Source organism: Xiphophorus couchianus, chromosome 15 (assembly GCF_001444195.1).
Source record: "Xiphophorus couchianus chromosome 15, X_couchianus-1.0, whole genome shotgun sequence".
Taxonomy (NCBI): Eukaryota; Metazoa; Chordata; class Actinopteri; order Cyprinodontiformes; family Poeciliidae; genus Xiphophorus; species Xiphophorus couchianus.
The window spans coordinates 17058925-17076130 of NC_040242.1; the positions used below are offsets into that span (position 1 = coordinate 17058925).

A 17206-nucleotide genomic window follows, 5' to 3' on the forward strand; every position below is an offset into this window, starting at 1 on the left:
AACACTTGCTACATTTAAAATGGTTTTGTAACTGAAATGTAACAGAAAGAGAGATTACTAGCCAATGCACACATCTATTTACATTTTAGGAACCAAAGGGAAAAAAAAACATCAAAATGTCTCAGTGTCATCCGAACAAATAAATACTTACAAAGCCAAAAGTTTTCAAAGGTAAAAATCGCAACAAATCCATTGAGAGTGTTTGTGAGCTGGTTAATTTCTCCAAACTGCCTAAATTCTCGTTGACAAGGTAATCAGAGAAATATGGGCCAAAGACAGTTTGCTGCTTGGAGCGCTCACTCGATCATGTTTCGCCAAAAACAACATGGCGAAAATTGCTTACAACACACTGATCAAATTTCAAACCCAAAAGATTTTAACCATTCTCAGCATGAATTTAGTCATACAATTTGCCAACTGTGTACTCGTTTGTCAACTTGTTGAGGTAACTTATTTCCACTAAAAATAGATACACATCACACTCCCTGCTTAATACAATCACTTTACATCATTACAAAAGTCAACACAACCTACTCAAACATAGCAGGCCATTCAGTATGAAGGAAGTTTCACTCAGTCTCAGCAAGCAAAATAATAATAATCTCTTAAACTGGTGAAGGAACAATTTATCAGTCACCTCTTATCCAGTTCATGCTTTCTTATCTCTACTGGGAAATGTTACATTAGTAGCCCCATGGGCTGTTCGCTCCTGCTGACCCTGGTGTCCTTGACCAGGACTACGTCTCCTCCCCTGGCGTCAGGTCTGCTTTCAGTTCACTTTGTATGACTTTGTATGGTGGACAAATATTCTTTTCACCTTTTCCAAAAGGTATCAGCAAAGTGTTGAACATTCTTCTGTTGTTTTTTGTTGTTGTTTTTTTCCAATCAATTGTCCTGGTGAAAACTTCTGCTACTCAAATGTAGCAGAAACATCATTCACTCTCCATGTTGGCAACATTGCTAGTGTGAGCAGTACAGGATTGTCCGACATCCAGCACTACGGACAGCTCCTTCACTTATGAGTCTCCCTTGATGATCCACTTGTTCGCTGAAGTAACGTAAAAGTAGTGTGGCGGTAAGAGGGCGTTTCTCGCTGTCTGAGCTTGCCTCTCATTGTATGAGTTTGCCTTTGTCGACTACTGTTACGCGTTCATCGGTTTCTTCTGTAAGATTTTTCAGCGTCTCTCATTGTAGGCATTTTGTTGGGTAGCTTTAATGATGATTACTTTGACTTGTGAGTTTTTGGTTGTTTGGTGTCTCACTGAAACGCTCCGATCCTGTAAGTCTGGTCGTTAGTATGTTGGTATTTGAGGGTTTTCAAGATTTCGCAAAGTGTCTTTCCATGACACCCAGAAACAGAAGTACCCTTAACCTCTGTTTTTCAGAGGATAAGGGTACTTCTCAGTCTCTTTCACCAAAAGACAGTTCCCTTAGCAATGTTTAGCCCCAACTTATTATGGGAGCAACAAAGCCTAAAGGGCCATACAGACTATTGACTGTTAACAATATTACCCAAGGTGTGATTGGTTTGGTTTCGCTTCATACATTAGTGAAATTGTCAGATAATAGCTTCCAACAGAGTCTTATGCTTCTCTAAACAGAGAGAGTCTCTTTTTAAGTCCTTTGCAGGATGCTTAGTATCAAAAGTGCGATGCCACTTTGTGAAGGTGTAGGATACCAACATGTTTTGTATTCTTACAAGCAGGTCAGTTAATTCCTCTGGTGTAGCAACCGATGTCACCAACATTCAACTGATGCTCTGTGAACTATCTTGTGTTCTTGTTTGCCCTATCTATGTGGTCTTCACGCACAATAAAGCGGTGAAATATTTTCTGCACATTAGCCATCTGGGGCATGGGCTCTTTACGAACGCACTCAGCACTCCTAAGAGAGAGTTGCTCAAATCAGGTCCACTAATAAGCTTTTGGTTAAGGAATGTTTCAACACATTTTCCATTTGAATCAAAAACGACCTGCATTTCCTCTGGCTTCTGTGTGGTATACGCAGATCGTGTGTAGACGACAATGTTCTTCATTTTCAGATGGGGAGTAGAGGGTTGATCGTTATTTAACATCTTTTGCAAAAATTGGACGTAAAGATCTTTCATTTTTGGTTTCTTGGAGAGTAGAGACATTTTAGGGCTTGTTGTCAGTTGGGGAGCAAAACGGTAGATGTCCAAGACAGCTGTTCTCTTGGTTTTGATAAATTTCATTGTGGCTTGGTTGTCATCAGTCGACAACTGGAACCTTGTCTGCAATTGCGAGTAGATGTTGGTGAAGCTGAGCAACCTCCAGAGAAGGCATTTTGATTCCATTGTCTGGAAGAGTCACTGTCAAGTGAAGGGGGTAGCTGGATGTTGACTTTTCCCAACACTGACTAGGTTACCACAGAAAAATATGTTAAAGTTGTTGGGGGGGTTTTTTGCCTAGAGCGCTCAGTCATGTTTCTGCAAAAAGTAATATGGCAAAGATACTGTAGTTTGTAATACAGATGTCTCACACTGATCAAATTTAAAACCCAACATTCTTTAACTGTTCTTAGCATGAATTTAGTCATTCAATTTACTAACGTTTGATTATTTGCGAACTTATTAATGTAATATTCTTTTCACTGTAAACTAAATTACAGTATTTGTCCAAATGGCACTAGAACAGCACTGACAATGATCTTTACAAGTTCAACTTCACTACCGATAGTGGAAGCATATCTCACTGCTGTTATGGGAAACCGTGCAATCAGAGGAAGAAATGTATGTCCTATTATTTTTTTAAATCCACATAGGCTAACCTATCCTCCACCAAATGACATTTTGTTTAAAATTTCCCATATGTTTTCAGAGAAATCATACACTTTTTAATGGCCACCATCAAATTTCTGCCATATTTCTGGATGGATGTTTGCCCACTCTCCTTGGCAGATTTGGTGGAGTTTATTTAAATGGGCTGTTTCACTGAAATAGATCTGGCATTTTTTTAATAGTCTACAAATAATCAACAGTATTGAGGCCTTAACTGCATTGTGTCGGAACGTAAAGTTTTAAAAATTCATTCCTCCACCCACTTCACCGGTACAACTGGCATAGAAACAAACCCTGATCACAATGCTGCCAATACCATGTTTGGTAGCTGCAGCGTGGTCAAATACTAAGCAGGAATTATCCATGGCCTTGCTGATAGCTACAGGAAGCATCTTGAGCAGAAACATTTAAAGAAATATTAAATTGGGGTGGATTCGCATATACGAACTGCTGCATATCATTTTGACCCCATGTGGATTAGAGAAAATCTGCAATAAATTCAAAGGGTGAATTATTTCTTTAAGTTACTGAAGTGGATGTTTGTGTCAACGCTCCACAAAGGGGAACAAAGAAAAAGAAATTATCAATTAAGTCATTAAAAGTCTAAAATTAATGACATTCATGCCTCAATGCTCCAACAGAGCTAATTCAAAAGACTACATTACCTCCCCAGCATGCCATCAGGTTATGCAGAAGTCTGTTAATGGCCTATTCATTTTAATCAAGGTGGCTGGAGCAGGGAGCAATCTGAAAACACGGAGGATGGTGGGCTCTGAAGAACAGATCACAGATTTGGCAGAGGTATCTACACTAAGCAGCGCAGCGAAGGACAATGTTTTATTCACACAGGTAGCATATTATTCATCTCATAAAACACAGTGACCAAACAAAGAGCTCTTCAGAGAAGTTCCTGCAATATGACAAAGGCACTGAAATCGCCATGGAGGTTGTTTGTTTAAAGCTAATACTGTCAAGGAAGGGTATTTTCAAACTTTTTTTATATGTAGATCCCACTGAAACTTCTGCAATCAAAAACACTATGCAGACGCCAAGCAGTACTCAATAACATTCACAAAGAAAGTCATAATACATTGAAAAGGCCGATCCGTTAAGGAAACTATATATCTTCTCCTCCCTATTTATGTTTTCTAATGCTGTAAAAAAAAAAAAAAAGGAACATAGATGCAGGATCTTCAGGCTTGCGGTTCTCAATGTTTACACTTTGAGACAAAAGGCTGAAAGATTGACGCAAGTCGGACGAAAACTTAAGATCTCAACTTAAAGTTTGCCAGAGGAGCACTGCATTACTGGGCACAAAGTTGACTCTTTTTGGGTTTGAAACGTGTATTTCAGGAACAGCCTGTCCACGGCCCTTGAAGTTATTTACAATAATAACAATTTTAAAAAAGTTCACCAAGTTCAGACATGCTAAATACGGGACCTGAGCCAGCCAACTGTTGTGGACCTGATCCCTTCCCCCCACTGTAAGCTAACTAAGGCTAGCCATTTCCCCACCAACGCTAGCTTAAATAAGGCTTTATCCTTCAGCAGTCAACTAAACATCTACTCTGCTCGTTCCACATAACAGGGTCCAAGTTGAAGCAATGTTTTTTTTAGCTTAATTGCTCCATTTGAAGAACTGAGTTTTGATGACAACGGTGAAACAAGTCAGCCGGGCAAAATTGCCAAACACAAAGGGAACTCAACTTGGAGCTAGCCAGGAGTTAATGTCGCTAGCTTGTATTTTAACAGCTTCATAATAAGTTTGAGGCTAATGACACGCACACGACTGGTTGCATTTAATAGTTTTATTTCTTGTCTGTGTCACTGTGTGGGTGTCAGTGCAACTGCTGCACGTATCTTGTTGTAAATAAGACATCCATGGGATCAGCTTGAGGCCGGGGCTACAGCTACTTAGCCAACTAGCAGAGCCAGCTAGCTCGCCCGGTAAAAAGAACAGAGACCGGCTTACATGTTCCTCTGAGTTTCTCTCTTTTCTCGATGACGATCGCGTCCTGGAGGAGATGAAGGCGCCGCTCCGTGTCCGGGGGCTCTTCCTCGTGTTCTCCATGTTTTTCTCCTTTGAACTGTCTTCACCGAACCTCTCCAACCGGCTCCAAACACCGCCTCAGTGAGCGCAGCATCGAGGCGCCATTTCTCCCTGTCTATCTCCCGGTCTATCTGCTCCCTCCCAAGCGGCTGTGAGTCCTTTTGGCAGGTGCTTTTATTATTTTATTTTTATTTTTTCTGACAGGGCTGCCATCCCAAAAAAACCAAAAAAAAGACAATAAATATTTTAACATAAAAAAAACACGCTTTTGGTTGACACTTGCAGAAAAAAAGTGGCGCAATAAACAGACCAGTTTTGGAGTGACACTCAAGCTTTCCTCCTGCACCTCAATAAATAAGTATATAATCTAAAACTTCTTATTTTAGTACTTGAGTTTAAAAGGGGAAACTCACATCTTATATGGAATTATTACACAAGTTGTGAAATATGTCTACTTATTTTTTCTACTTATTTTGCAAGTGGGTGTAGCATATGGCTAATGAAAACCACAAATTCGGTTTCTATGAAGATGTAAGTAAAAAGCAAAAAAGTATGTAATATAATTACACGCATTTTACATTACCCAGTCATAGTTAAGGCTGCTGAATTGATGAAGAAGTTGTCTGTTCAGAGTGCTGTGAGCAATCATTTTATTGGAAAGTTGGGTGGAAGGAAAAAGTGGCATCATAAAGTGTTGCAAAAAGATATACAACAAATATATATAACAACATATTTTATAGGAGTATGAACCAATTGTCATTTCAGAGTGTGAAGGAGATTTACAAGTCATGGACTGTAGCTGAGGTCAGAGCTACATCTGCGGAAGAGTAGGGAGGCAGAATCCAAGCTGCATGAGGTCCAGTGTGAAGTGTCTACTGGTTAGGGGAAGCCATTTAATCTTTTTTTGTCTTGTGTTGGTCCACCACATCCACCTTTATGGAGAGATGGTGATTTAATTTTCCAGAAGGACATACCACTTACCCACACTGTCAAAGTAGCAATAAATGCTTTCATGACGATAGTGTTGTTGTGCTTGATTGGGCAGGAAAATTGCATCACCGAAACCCAACAAAGGAAAGAGAAAGATGAGAGACACGAAACAAACAAACGAGTATGAAAGCAACTTGGGCTAGACTTCAGCGATTATTGCATAAATTATTGCATTTATGCAATAATTCATCAAATAGGTCCCTCAACCAAGTATCAAGCGCAAACCCTATGTAGTACATGTTCATACTATATAGTAGACTGACATTTCTGGGTTTTTTTTTTTTTTTTAAAAAGTTTAATTTAATCTTCAAATTTTCTAAGAAGGTGAAGTTTGTGTTTTCATCAGTTGTGACCCATAATTATCAGAAACAGTAAAAAGAACACATGTGAATTAGGAATATGCACGTGATTATTTTGTTTCTATATTTAAATGATTGAAATAAAATTACTATTAGTTTGTAATGAAACTTGATTGAGACAGATAAGACCTTATTGTTCACATTTACGGCCCCCTCCCCAAAAAATTCCAAAAAACAAAAAAATATTTATTTATTTAACAAAAAATATATAATATACCACATGTGATTGGTTTAACCTAAATATAGCTGAGCAGTGCTGCAGCATTACGACAGTAGCACACTTTACGGCAGTTATTTCTTGCTCTGCAGAAGAGCCGCTGCCAGAAACTTGAAACCACAAAGCGCAAGCTGGTAAGTCGCCATTTGACTTTACGCTTAATTTGAGCATGTAGCCAGTAGTTTTAGCTTGTCTCTGTGTGTGTAAAAACCACGTTTATGTGTTCAGCTTGTGTGTCGCTGTTGGCGTCCACAGTCCTCTATACCCACTTGCATAAATAGTCTCATCGGCACAGGCCGCTTGGGTGTGTGGCTGTTTGTCAAGAACGGCTTTTGACACTGGACACTTTCCACTACTATTCTTAGCATACTCTTAACGAAGGAATGAGTTTTAAGAAGTGTCTTTTAAATTTTAAATATGTCACCACAATAAATATGAAGCATGCTATTTAGAGCTTCGACAGGCTCTGCTATCATGGTGTTGTTGCTTTTCTTAGATGGAAAACACAGAACGGCATGAAAGAGACTGACACTGTGGCCGAGAAAGCTGAGCAATGGTGAGTCCGAATAAATGAACCGGAAAGCGCTATTCTTGGATTTGTTGGTATTACTGTTTGAGCTCTACCTTATATTTACAACTCTGCAATGTCTCTCAGATGCATTCACACATCTTCAATTGACATTGATATTATGTGGAAAAACGTCCGGAGATACAAATGCTTTTGCATGCCACTGTAATTTGGTATTTTGGTTTCGGGAGTGGAAAAGTTAGCAGTATAGTGTTTATGAGGCATTATTTAGAGAGGAAACTTACTATCAGTTGACATGTTTTTGATGGATTAAACACTCTTTTTTTTACACTTTACCTTTCACATGTTTTATTAACAGGCGGTCAGTGAGGAAAATGAGGAAGAGGTTCCAATGAGTCGTAGTTTCTCAGTAGAAGACCTCCTTGATGAGGTGGAGAAGATCTGCTACGATGCGTCAGGGACATCAAAGGTAACTCATCCCCTCTCAATGCATATTTATTGGTTAATGGAGTTGTCATATAAACTAAGACTAAATGCCAAATGGTAAGTGCGTGCTATGAGAATGCATTTATTACACATTTCGACAGAATATTAAATATACGAACCTGACCACCGTAGTTTGCACAGTAGAGATTCACAGAGAAATTAACCAGTGCATGGAACTGGACCAGGCCTGACCAGGCGCTGGCCGCCAGAAACTCAAAAGTCCTTTGCTGAATCAGTGGATAAACCGTAGTAGTTTAGTGAAACCAGGTTGACGACAGTACTCTAGAATTGTCCTGTCGTGGTGAGACAGGCCTGTAGGCTGTTCAAGCTCTTAAGAGGGCGAGCGAGAGCAAGACTTTCAGTAGATAACAGGAAAGCTAAATGGAGTACATAAAAGCTTCCAGCCTCTGGCATTAGAAATGTTGGCAGCCTTTTGGAAATCTCAGAGTTAAGATATGGATCCAAATTCTCCTGAACATATATCTTGAGTGTGCTGTTTTAGTAATGCTAACCACATGCTAACCCTTAGTGTAGGGTCCTAAGACCAATTAAAATGTCTTTGCCCCATCACAAATCTCTGTTTCACAGCAACTGTTCTTCTCTCACACTGACATATTGTCTCATCTTGTAATATTTATAACTGACCACTCCATAATTGACCTCTTATATTGTTGTTCTTAAAGGGTAATGGCTAGAAAATGGTAAAACCAGGTCATAGTTCAAGATCTGCATTTAAAAAATCAGTCGCAGAACTTTGAACCTTGCATCTGTAGTCAACACCTCTGTTGATGGGTTTAATATGAATGTTGCCGTGTTAAATCCAGGTGGAGATGGTGGTGAGGCTGTGGAAGGACGGCTTTACCATTAACGACGGAGACTTCCGCAGCTACTCCGTGCCAGAAAATCAAGATTTCCTGGATGCCATCAAAAGAGGGTGAGGGCCTCTGTTGATCCGAAATATACTCAGAATTTGTCTTACTGACTGATTCATCTGATAAGACTCCTTTGCTGAACTTTGACCTATCCCAGGGAGCTTCCAGTGGAGTGGGAGAGCAGAGCAGAGGAAGAGGAGCTAGAGATCAGTGTGGAGGATATGACTGAGGAAAACTATGTCCCCAAGAAGAAGGCTTTTCACCCTTTCAGCGGGAGAGGATACCGACTTGGCAGGTGAAAGCTTTTTGCTGTATTTCATTTTATTCTTTTATTTTAAATAGATTTTAGATCCTACTCTGAGTTATTTGGAATACAAAGAGAGGATTACTGATGCAGTATCATTAAAATTTAGTCAATGACTATTTAGCCTTGGCTAAATAGTCATTGACTGTCTCAAGTTTCAACATGGTTTTAGTGTTATGGCACTTCTGCCATAACACTTTAGACCACTAGGTGTCCCACTAAGTCCATGTATTGAAACACCCAGAGTCAAATCCTAAAAGGCCCTCTGTCAGCCTTTAAGATTTAGGATCTCCTCTGCAGGAGATCTTACGCAAATATCACATTGTTCAAATCATGCATACATAAGAAACAAAATAATATTTCACCTTATAGTTATGTTTGGACACTTTTTTGAGAAAATGAGTATGAGCGTCTTTGCACCTGCTTTTCACATTTTAAACCAATGGTTCGTCTGCTTCTTGTTCCCCCTGTCCATTCCCAGCGTTGCACCCAGAGTTGTGGCCCGGTCACCATCTGTGCACGAGGACGGAGAATCTCCTCCTATTCCCATGGTAACACTAGACCACTCCCTTCCTGTCACCTCTCTGCAGATCTGGTTGGCCGACGGCAGGAGACTGGTACAGAGGTTTAACCTATCGCATAGGTGTGTGTCCCCTGAACTGCACCACTTCACACACAGTAAAACTGATCTTCATGAAGAATAACTCAACACTGGCTGCGCCCGCTGCGCTGCCTGTAAATCCCATAATCTCTCAACATCATAGTAAATATGTAGTAAAAGGGAGAGGGAGGTGAGGGTGAAGATTTTAGGTTATTGTGGCTCAGCGGGATAGGGGGGAGAAGGGGTTTATGTTTTTTGGGGATTATGTAAAGCTTTGTTCTAGGCTGATACAGTTTGAAGGCTGAAGAAATGGCGCACGGGGGTTTCAGAGACATAATCTGAGTTGTAGCAGCAGCGTGGATCTATAAAATCCCCAGTGAGGAATTGCGTAACTCTGATGCAGCATTTATATAACAGGCTAAAGGATAGAGGACTGAAGCCCTCCAGTCTTAAGCTAGCCTCAGAGTGCAGCGAGTGTTTGGGCTGCCACAGGACTGCCGGGTCGTCGTTAATAATAGATGATGTTACCAGCATGCTGCCTCAGATCTCATGTGTCAACACAGGGGGTGGAGTGTTAGACTGGGAATCTTGGGCTTCCATAAAGGAATCGGCATGTTTAACACGGGATATTTCACCCAGGTGTGTGAGAAAAAATAAAGAAATTCATTCCGTTTTTTTTTTCTTTTCAGGGTTATTATGGAATAAGAATATTTAAATGTCTGTCATTGTTAAGTAAAATGGAGAGCCGTCCATCCATCCATTTGTCCACATATCACCTGTCCATTTCTCCATCCTTTTGTCTGTCCATCAAAACATTTATCCATCAGTCATTATTTTATCATTTCTGTACCCATCTGACCAACTTTCAGTCCTCTCATGGATGTTGGTGTTTTTTGTGACTGCTGATTTTTCAGCAGTTTTTTCAAAACGTTGTGATCAAAGTTAAAGAAAAAAATTGTAAGCCTTATTTTTTTCTAAAGCATGGTCTAACAAAAAACGTTGAAATTGCTGCACGTAACCTTCCGTAAAAGGACAGGATTTGAACATTGTTAATATTTAAAGTGCAAATAATATTTTCAAGAACCTTCTTGGAATAACATCCATAATACAAATAAAATCGTCTCCTGACGAGTTGACAAAGTCCAAAAGAATTCCATATTGGTCGTTCAAGTTAACATGAACTTTATGCACAGTAGAAGCAAATCATACAGAACATCTCAAAATGTTTTTGCAAAAAAAAAAGTTATTGTTTACCATCACACATTCTTTCATCTTGGCTTCTTTTCACGTTCGGCTTTCAAAAGACGTCATGAAACAGGAAGTTAAATTATGCATTAAAACGGAAACTGATTGGATTGGTCAAAATTCAGCCGGGTTTCTGTGACTGGTCAGAAAAGAGGAAACTACAGAAAACGTTAAGGTGATTGGTCAGATATGCGTAAATCGCAGGTTGCCACAAACTGATGACTAAATTTGCATTAATAGTTGCGATCGCAAAATTGCAGCTCACAGTGACTATAAAAACAGCCCAAAGTGAACGAAAATCTCTCTGTGAACCTTGTTCAATCCTCAGTCTTAACCCAAGTTACGATTGTCCTTTAAGGATCTCTGATGTACAGGATTTCGTCGCCCGCTGCCAGAGGAGCTGTCCACCTTTCGTCCTGACGACATCACTTCCTTTCCGTGAGCTCAGCGACAAAGAATTGAGTCTCGAGGAGGCGGATTTGGCTCACGCCGTCATCGTCCAGAGACCCTTGAACACACAGGCTCTCTTTGGACACTCCTGACCGACAGTCCCATACCTCACACAGCATGCTACCTTCCCCCCTTCTCTTCATAGACACGTTGTCTTTTTTTTTTCCATATAGCAATCTTAAGGCACCCTATGCCTTGAAGTACTTTAATCTTCACTGTGCACTTTGAACTGCACTTTGTTGTCAATAAGCTAAAGGTGATATTCTCACCAGATTAGTCAGAAAGTGCTAATGAGGGGCTCTGTTGACACTTTGCCTACTTTGTCTTGATCGTTTGGAGAGGAAAGTTTACCCGACAACAGACTTATGGAAACCCAGCATATCGCTACACAGTGGTGTCACATACAGCTCTGGAAAAAATTAAGAGACCACTTATTTGGTGGAATAACCTTCTGGTTATTCCACCAAATATAGATTTCTGAACTCTTCCTGAGGTAAAACATTAGTATTATTGTTTCTAAATGAATATGAACTTGTTTTCTTTGCATTATTTGAGGTCTGGAAGCACTGCGTCTTTTGAGTTATTTTGGCCATTTCTCATTTTCTGCAAATATTAAGAAAACAATGTTCATTTTACTCAAACATTTACTTATAAAAAGTTAAATCAGAGAAACTGATCATTTTAAGTGGTCTCTTAATGTTTTTTTCCAGAGCTATTTACAGGTCTGGATAGAAATTCCTATCCACTCATCATATCGCTAAATATAATTAATTTTGGTCTCTTTTCTTTTTTTAAACTGTGCTTTTTTGGGGGGAGGTGGACTGTACAGCTTTGATAGTTTCTAAAAACAAGTTTCTGGGGCCAAGGTTTTGATTGGTTGGCGTTATGCATCCCGGATGGCCTCCGAATGACCTCAGTCCTATTGGAAAAAATGATAAACAAAGGCTTAAAATCAGGGTCCGTGTCAGCAAATCAATCAGAGTGAAAGAACTCTGCCAGTTCTGACAAGAAGAGTGGTCAATCATCCAGGCAGAATCGTCCGAAAAGCCTGCTGATGATTTCTTAAGTGACATTTGTGAAAATATTAGTGGAAATATATATATATATATATATATACATCATGAGAATGCATGTATAATTTCACTACTGTGTAAAAATAAATTTGTGAGGAGTGTTCATGTTTTTAAAAATTATTAAAGTTGTATTGGGTGTAGTCACTTTTATCATGAAATGCTCCAAAAATATGAAATTCATTCATTCATCCGCAATGAGTGGGTGACAAACGTCTGCTCAGAAATGTCTCCTCCTTCATACAACTACTATCAGTCTTCCCAATGTAAGAACACAACTCTTATGCACTGCAGTTTTAAAAAGGTGCTGAAAGGTGGGACTTTAGTTACATATTCATGGAGACGTGACGTTTTGTTTGCACAGTATTGATATTTTTGGCCTTGTTGTTTGGCTCTTTCAAGTGTTTACATAATGTTGTTTTTTTTTTATGTCAGTATTTTCCTTCTTATATTGAGGCTTGTGGAAATGTGAAATCTGCTGTTTTACTTGATTGAATGACTGACGAGCATATCTCTAGAATTTACATTCTATTTCGGTACACCCTGCACAGCTGAGCTGCTTGTATTTCTGCTTGATATTTTTTTTTAATGCTGGCTGAAGGCTTGACCTCAATTATAATTTATCTTTTTTCATGGACAGTCTTCATTTGTAATCTCAGAAACTCTCGCACAAGGCTGGGTCTGCTCAGATATGTCATGAGATTGTCAAGAATGCTAAGGTACAGAATGACTGCTATACTGTATTTCTAGTTAGAGGTGTGCCAAACTATCCATGCCTTATGTAAATGTGCTACACTGTGATGTCTAAGCAAGCCTGTACTATTAAAAAAGGTACTTAAACTGTTCAGGAGTTATGTCTTTTGTCTGAATTTGAAAATATAATAACAGAGCAGTCTGAATCTGCCCATGAGACGGGATTTGGATCCGTTAAATTTTTAAATATTCAGTTCTACATTAGGGAATGTTCACATATTGATGTCAAATCAATCTATTAATTCTCAGCCAGTTCTTGGATGATTCATTGGCTTGCTCTGTTTCAAGGTCCAGTTCTATTTTTACATATTTTAAACAAATTGTTTCAGATTTTTCTCCTAGCATTCTCTGTTGCATATTACCAAATTGAGGTAGAAGTGTCTTAATTGGTTCATTCTAATTTGCTTATCTTTAATGGAGGTATCCTCCAATCAGTGGCGATTCTAGTATAAAGAGAGCCCCTCCCACTTCCATAGAGAACTGACAACCCTCTCTTTTTCACAAATCAAATCAGGTTTCATTCATCTTAAAATAACACTGAAAGAATGAGCAAGTTGAGGTAGGCCAACCTAGTTTTTGTAGTTACAGATTAAAACAGAGCAGCTTAGAGACTGAAAAATAGGGAAATAACCCTTTAACTTGAGGCAGAATAAAGTCTAGGATCAGAACTTTATTCATATTATTTATCAATTATTAGTGGGGGGTTTTAACATTTCTTATACGAAATAAGATAGAATACTGCAACTATGCCGATGACAGAGCTGTACTTTAGTCTTTCACCAGGAGATTACAGTCAGGTTCAAATACTCACTAAATGTATTGATTAATGTCTGGATGGGCCAAAATCTTCTCCCAACTAAACAAAAACAAAATTGAAATATTAGTGTTTGGACCAAAAGAACATAGATTAAAAATAGTCACCCCCCTTCAATCCGTTGGATTAAAATGGATCCCCGACCTCCTGATCTGAAGGATCGGGATCCACATCAAATCTATCATAAAAAAATCAAACTACCATCTAAAAAATATTGCTGAAATTAGACAACTCGTGTCCCCACAAGACTCTGAAAAATTAGTTCATGCCTTTGTTTTTAGTAGACTCGACTCGATTATTGCAATACATTTTTACTGGATTATCAAAAAAGCAATGAGACAGCTCCAGCTACTCCAGAATGCTGCTGCAAGAGTCCTAACTAAAACAAAAAGAGATCAGCATATCAGTTCAGGTCTAAGATCCCTGCACTGGCTGCCTGTTGCTCAAAGAATAGAATTTGAAATCTCCTTAATAGTTTACAAAGCACTTCATAATAGAAACCCAGACTACATTTCTGATCTTCTTCAACCCTATATACCACTCAGACCTTTAAGATAATCAGAATCAAAGCTACTAACTATTCTGAGAGTCAGAACTAAACATGGCGAAGCAGTTTTTAGTTTTTATGCTCCAGCTCTCTGGAATAAGCTTCCTGCTCATTGTAAGACTGCCCCTACCTTGAGTTTATTTAAAACAAGGTTAAAAACCTTCTTATTTGAAGTGACCTATTCTTAAATTTTTTAAATTCTACTCATAAACTATATTTTAAAATTTGGATGTTTACTTTGTCTATTTTTAATCTGCTTGATTTTTAATTTTTTCTAGTTTTTACTATTACTATCTTCTTGTATGTTGTTTTTAACTTTCTTGTACAAGCACTTTGAATTGCCTTTGGCTGAAAGATGCTATATAAATAAAGTTGCCTTGCCTATAATGTGCAGGGCTCTTCTCAGCAATAGCTTTTCTTTTTTTTTAGTGATCTTGCCACCCTCTAACACAGTGGCGCCCTGATCAGTGAGCCACATCCCCAATACCTTTCAAGTGGTAGCAATTGTTGCTTGATAGAGTTTGTTACTATTGCTACTGCTTGATAAATAAAAAGTCAAGATTGGTTGATTTTTTTTATTTATTTATTTTAATTCAGAGCTAATAAACTTGACCCAGCCTTTAACACATCTGATTGTATCAAAAAACAGCATTAGAGCTGCGTTTTGTAAATTTAATTTGACCCTTTTTATTCTTTTGCACACAAGTTCGTTCTTTCTTCTGTCTCTCCTCAGAAGAACTCGGAGCATCATTATCCATCTTCAATATTTAAAGGATGTCTCCTGCCTGTGGAAAATGAGCTGACATTCTCCGAACGGTGAAGGTCGCAGATAGAGACCCTAGATGAAAAATGTCTTTTCCTCTCCATAAATTTGTAGCACAGCACATGTAGTATTCACCGGACCGGGGAGACGGGAAGCACCCCGACCTCCGCAAGCCAGATAGCGTCTGGCCATGGATTTAAAGAAAACACATTTCCTTTTGTGCTACATATTTAATAAGGCTAAGCACGCAGGGAATTACTTCTCCTCCAACTCCCGTATTTCCTTTCAGAACGGCCTTTTGGGGTTTTTTTTACTCGGGCAGCAGCCCGGCTTTCATTTTGCACATTCCACTTCACGCATTACCGAGAACATACCCGCTCTGAAGCAGGTCAAAACGCCTGACCTTTCTGCCGCAGCGCCTTTGTCGCTGTCAGTGATGTGGTTTTGGACGAGGGGCTCGCATACTTGGAATTCATGAAGAGGTTTTGGTTCAGCAGCTGAAGTCTTCATGATATGTTTGTTGTCACGCTCTGATTAGAGGCTTTCTGTGAAGAGTAAACATCTCCAGCTACGGGATCGGCCTCGGAAAGTAGCTTTAGAGAAAATCAAAGGTTCTATATGTCATAAATCACATCCAATGAGGCTTTTAAAAACCAACATTATAACTTTGCGAAGAACTATATTTTTCTCGTCCAACAAATGGCTTTGTTTTGTATTTAAACTATAAACTCGAAGCTATTTTTCAAGAAAAGGTGAAGGGCGGTAGACACCAGTTTCGAAGTTCATTGTGAGAAATGATAGAACGAGAAAGAAAACCAATAAATACAAGCAAAAAAAAAAACACTTCATATTTAACTTACACCTCATGTCAACATGTCAATGTTCGATACAGATTGAATTTTTTTGTAACCCAACATGACCCATTGTTGTTTTGTATGGGCAGTTTCCCAGGGTGTCATTAGAAAGGGGATGAAATACAGAAGAAAAAATGTATGCAGAGGTTATCCTTTTCCTTTCACTTTACACATGTGCATTCCATCGTCTCAGTCTGTCAAATACAATCCCAGTAAATACTTTTGCGAGTCAACGTAAACATTACCGAAGATTGCAATAACCAGCTTGACTTCACCTAACATGACACTTTTACAAGAAAGGTGATGATTAGTGTGGGAAATATGCAGCTGGAAGCCCGGGCGCCTCCTTGTGAGCATCGTTTCTTGAACACCTCACAGGGTTTTTTTTGTTTCTTTTACTCTGAGCAAAATGAAAACAATTATTTTTTTTTTTTTTTTTGCGTAGCACATACAACGACAATTTCAACAGAAATGATTAGACGTAGAATGGAATCTCCTTGTGCTGGGCAAGAATACACAAGTCATTTGTTTCCTGGAGCTGTGTGACAAGATGTTTTTTAAGGTAAGATATCCTGCCAACACCTCACCACAGGCACTAAAAACAGAGACTTGACTTTTTTTTTTACTCAAGATCTGGTCCAAACAGTTTAAACCATGTTTACTTACACTGCATAAAAAAAAAAAAACAAATTCCTGCTTTTCTTTCACCTTCTGACAAAAACCAGACACAACTTTCCCAGGGTTTTAGGTTAGTTAGGATTATCCGATTTTCGTCAAGAGTCTATATCATTTGAGTCGCATGTTGTGGGTGTCCCTCTACAAAGTTTTTACAGTAATTTGCTGAAATGTTTCCCATTCCTCCCGACAGAAATAGTGTTTGGTTGGTAAGCAGACTTAGTCACACATTTCCAGCTCTACCCGCATTTTATGTTTTTTTTTTTAATGGTACTAAGATCTGGGCTTTGTGTTGGCCACTACGAAACATTGACTTTTTTTTCCCACCAACTACTGTGTAACTATTTGTCAGTATCATCCATGTGGAAGAGACATTTTTGTGTCCAATTTTACCTGATGTCATGTTGCTTTGGTGTTTCAACATAGTGCAATTTACTTTGTGAGGTCCACCAGTCCCTCTTGCAGCAAATCCACACAGCATGATGCTGCCACTCCCAAACAGTTGGAAGATGTTTGCTCCATTTCCCTCCACACTTGACAACCATCATTATGGCCAAACACTCAGGCAACAGGGCATGTCCCAAAAATGAAAGAGATTTGTCTCTGAGTGCATTTGCAAACTGCCTGCTTTTTATTTATTTATTAATTTTTTTGGAATGACATTATATAATAAATCAGTATTAAAATACATTCTTCTCTGTGCCTCCATTTTAACTCAAATGTTGTGAATTAATATTTAAGAGCCTTAAGCACATTTTGTATCACCTTATCACCTTATTACTGTCATTTTCCTTGGAGTAGGTTAAAGGTCACAAACACAGAGGCAGTCA

The 17206-nt window shown here is 38.9% G+C and overlaps 2 protein-coding genes across 2 annotated transcripts in view; one reads left to right on the forward strand and one right to left on the reverse strand.

Moving 5' to 3' along the window:
* The window catches only part of atad2b (ATPase family AAA domain containing 2B), an 88938-nt gene extending 83941 nt beyond the window's left edge, over positions 1–4997 (reverse strand). Inside the window, exon 1 of the mRNA XM_028039720.1 lies at positions 4770–4997. Coding sequence (XP_027895521.1) covers positions 4770–4868 — 99 coding nt within the window. The 5' untranslated portion in view covers positions 4869–4997. The remainder of the gene's footprint in view (positions 1–4769) is intronic.
* Positions 4998–6458: 1461 nt separating this feature from the next.
* ubxn2a (UBX domain protein 2A) lies at positions 6459–11176 on the forward strand. The gene is made up of 7 exons (XM_028039724.1): positions 6459–6547; positions 6910–6969; positions 7301–7411; positions 8253–8362; positions 8458–8595; positions 9086–9247; positions 10809–11176. Exons 2-7 carry the CDS (start codon positions 6967–6969, stop codon positions 10990–10992), a joined length of 708 nt encoding a protein of 235 aa, XP_027895525.1. The 5' UTR covers positions 6459–6547; positions 6910–6966; the 3' UTR covers positions 10993–11176.
* Positions 11177–17206: the final 6030 nt, after the last annotated feature.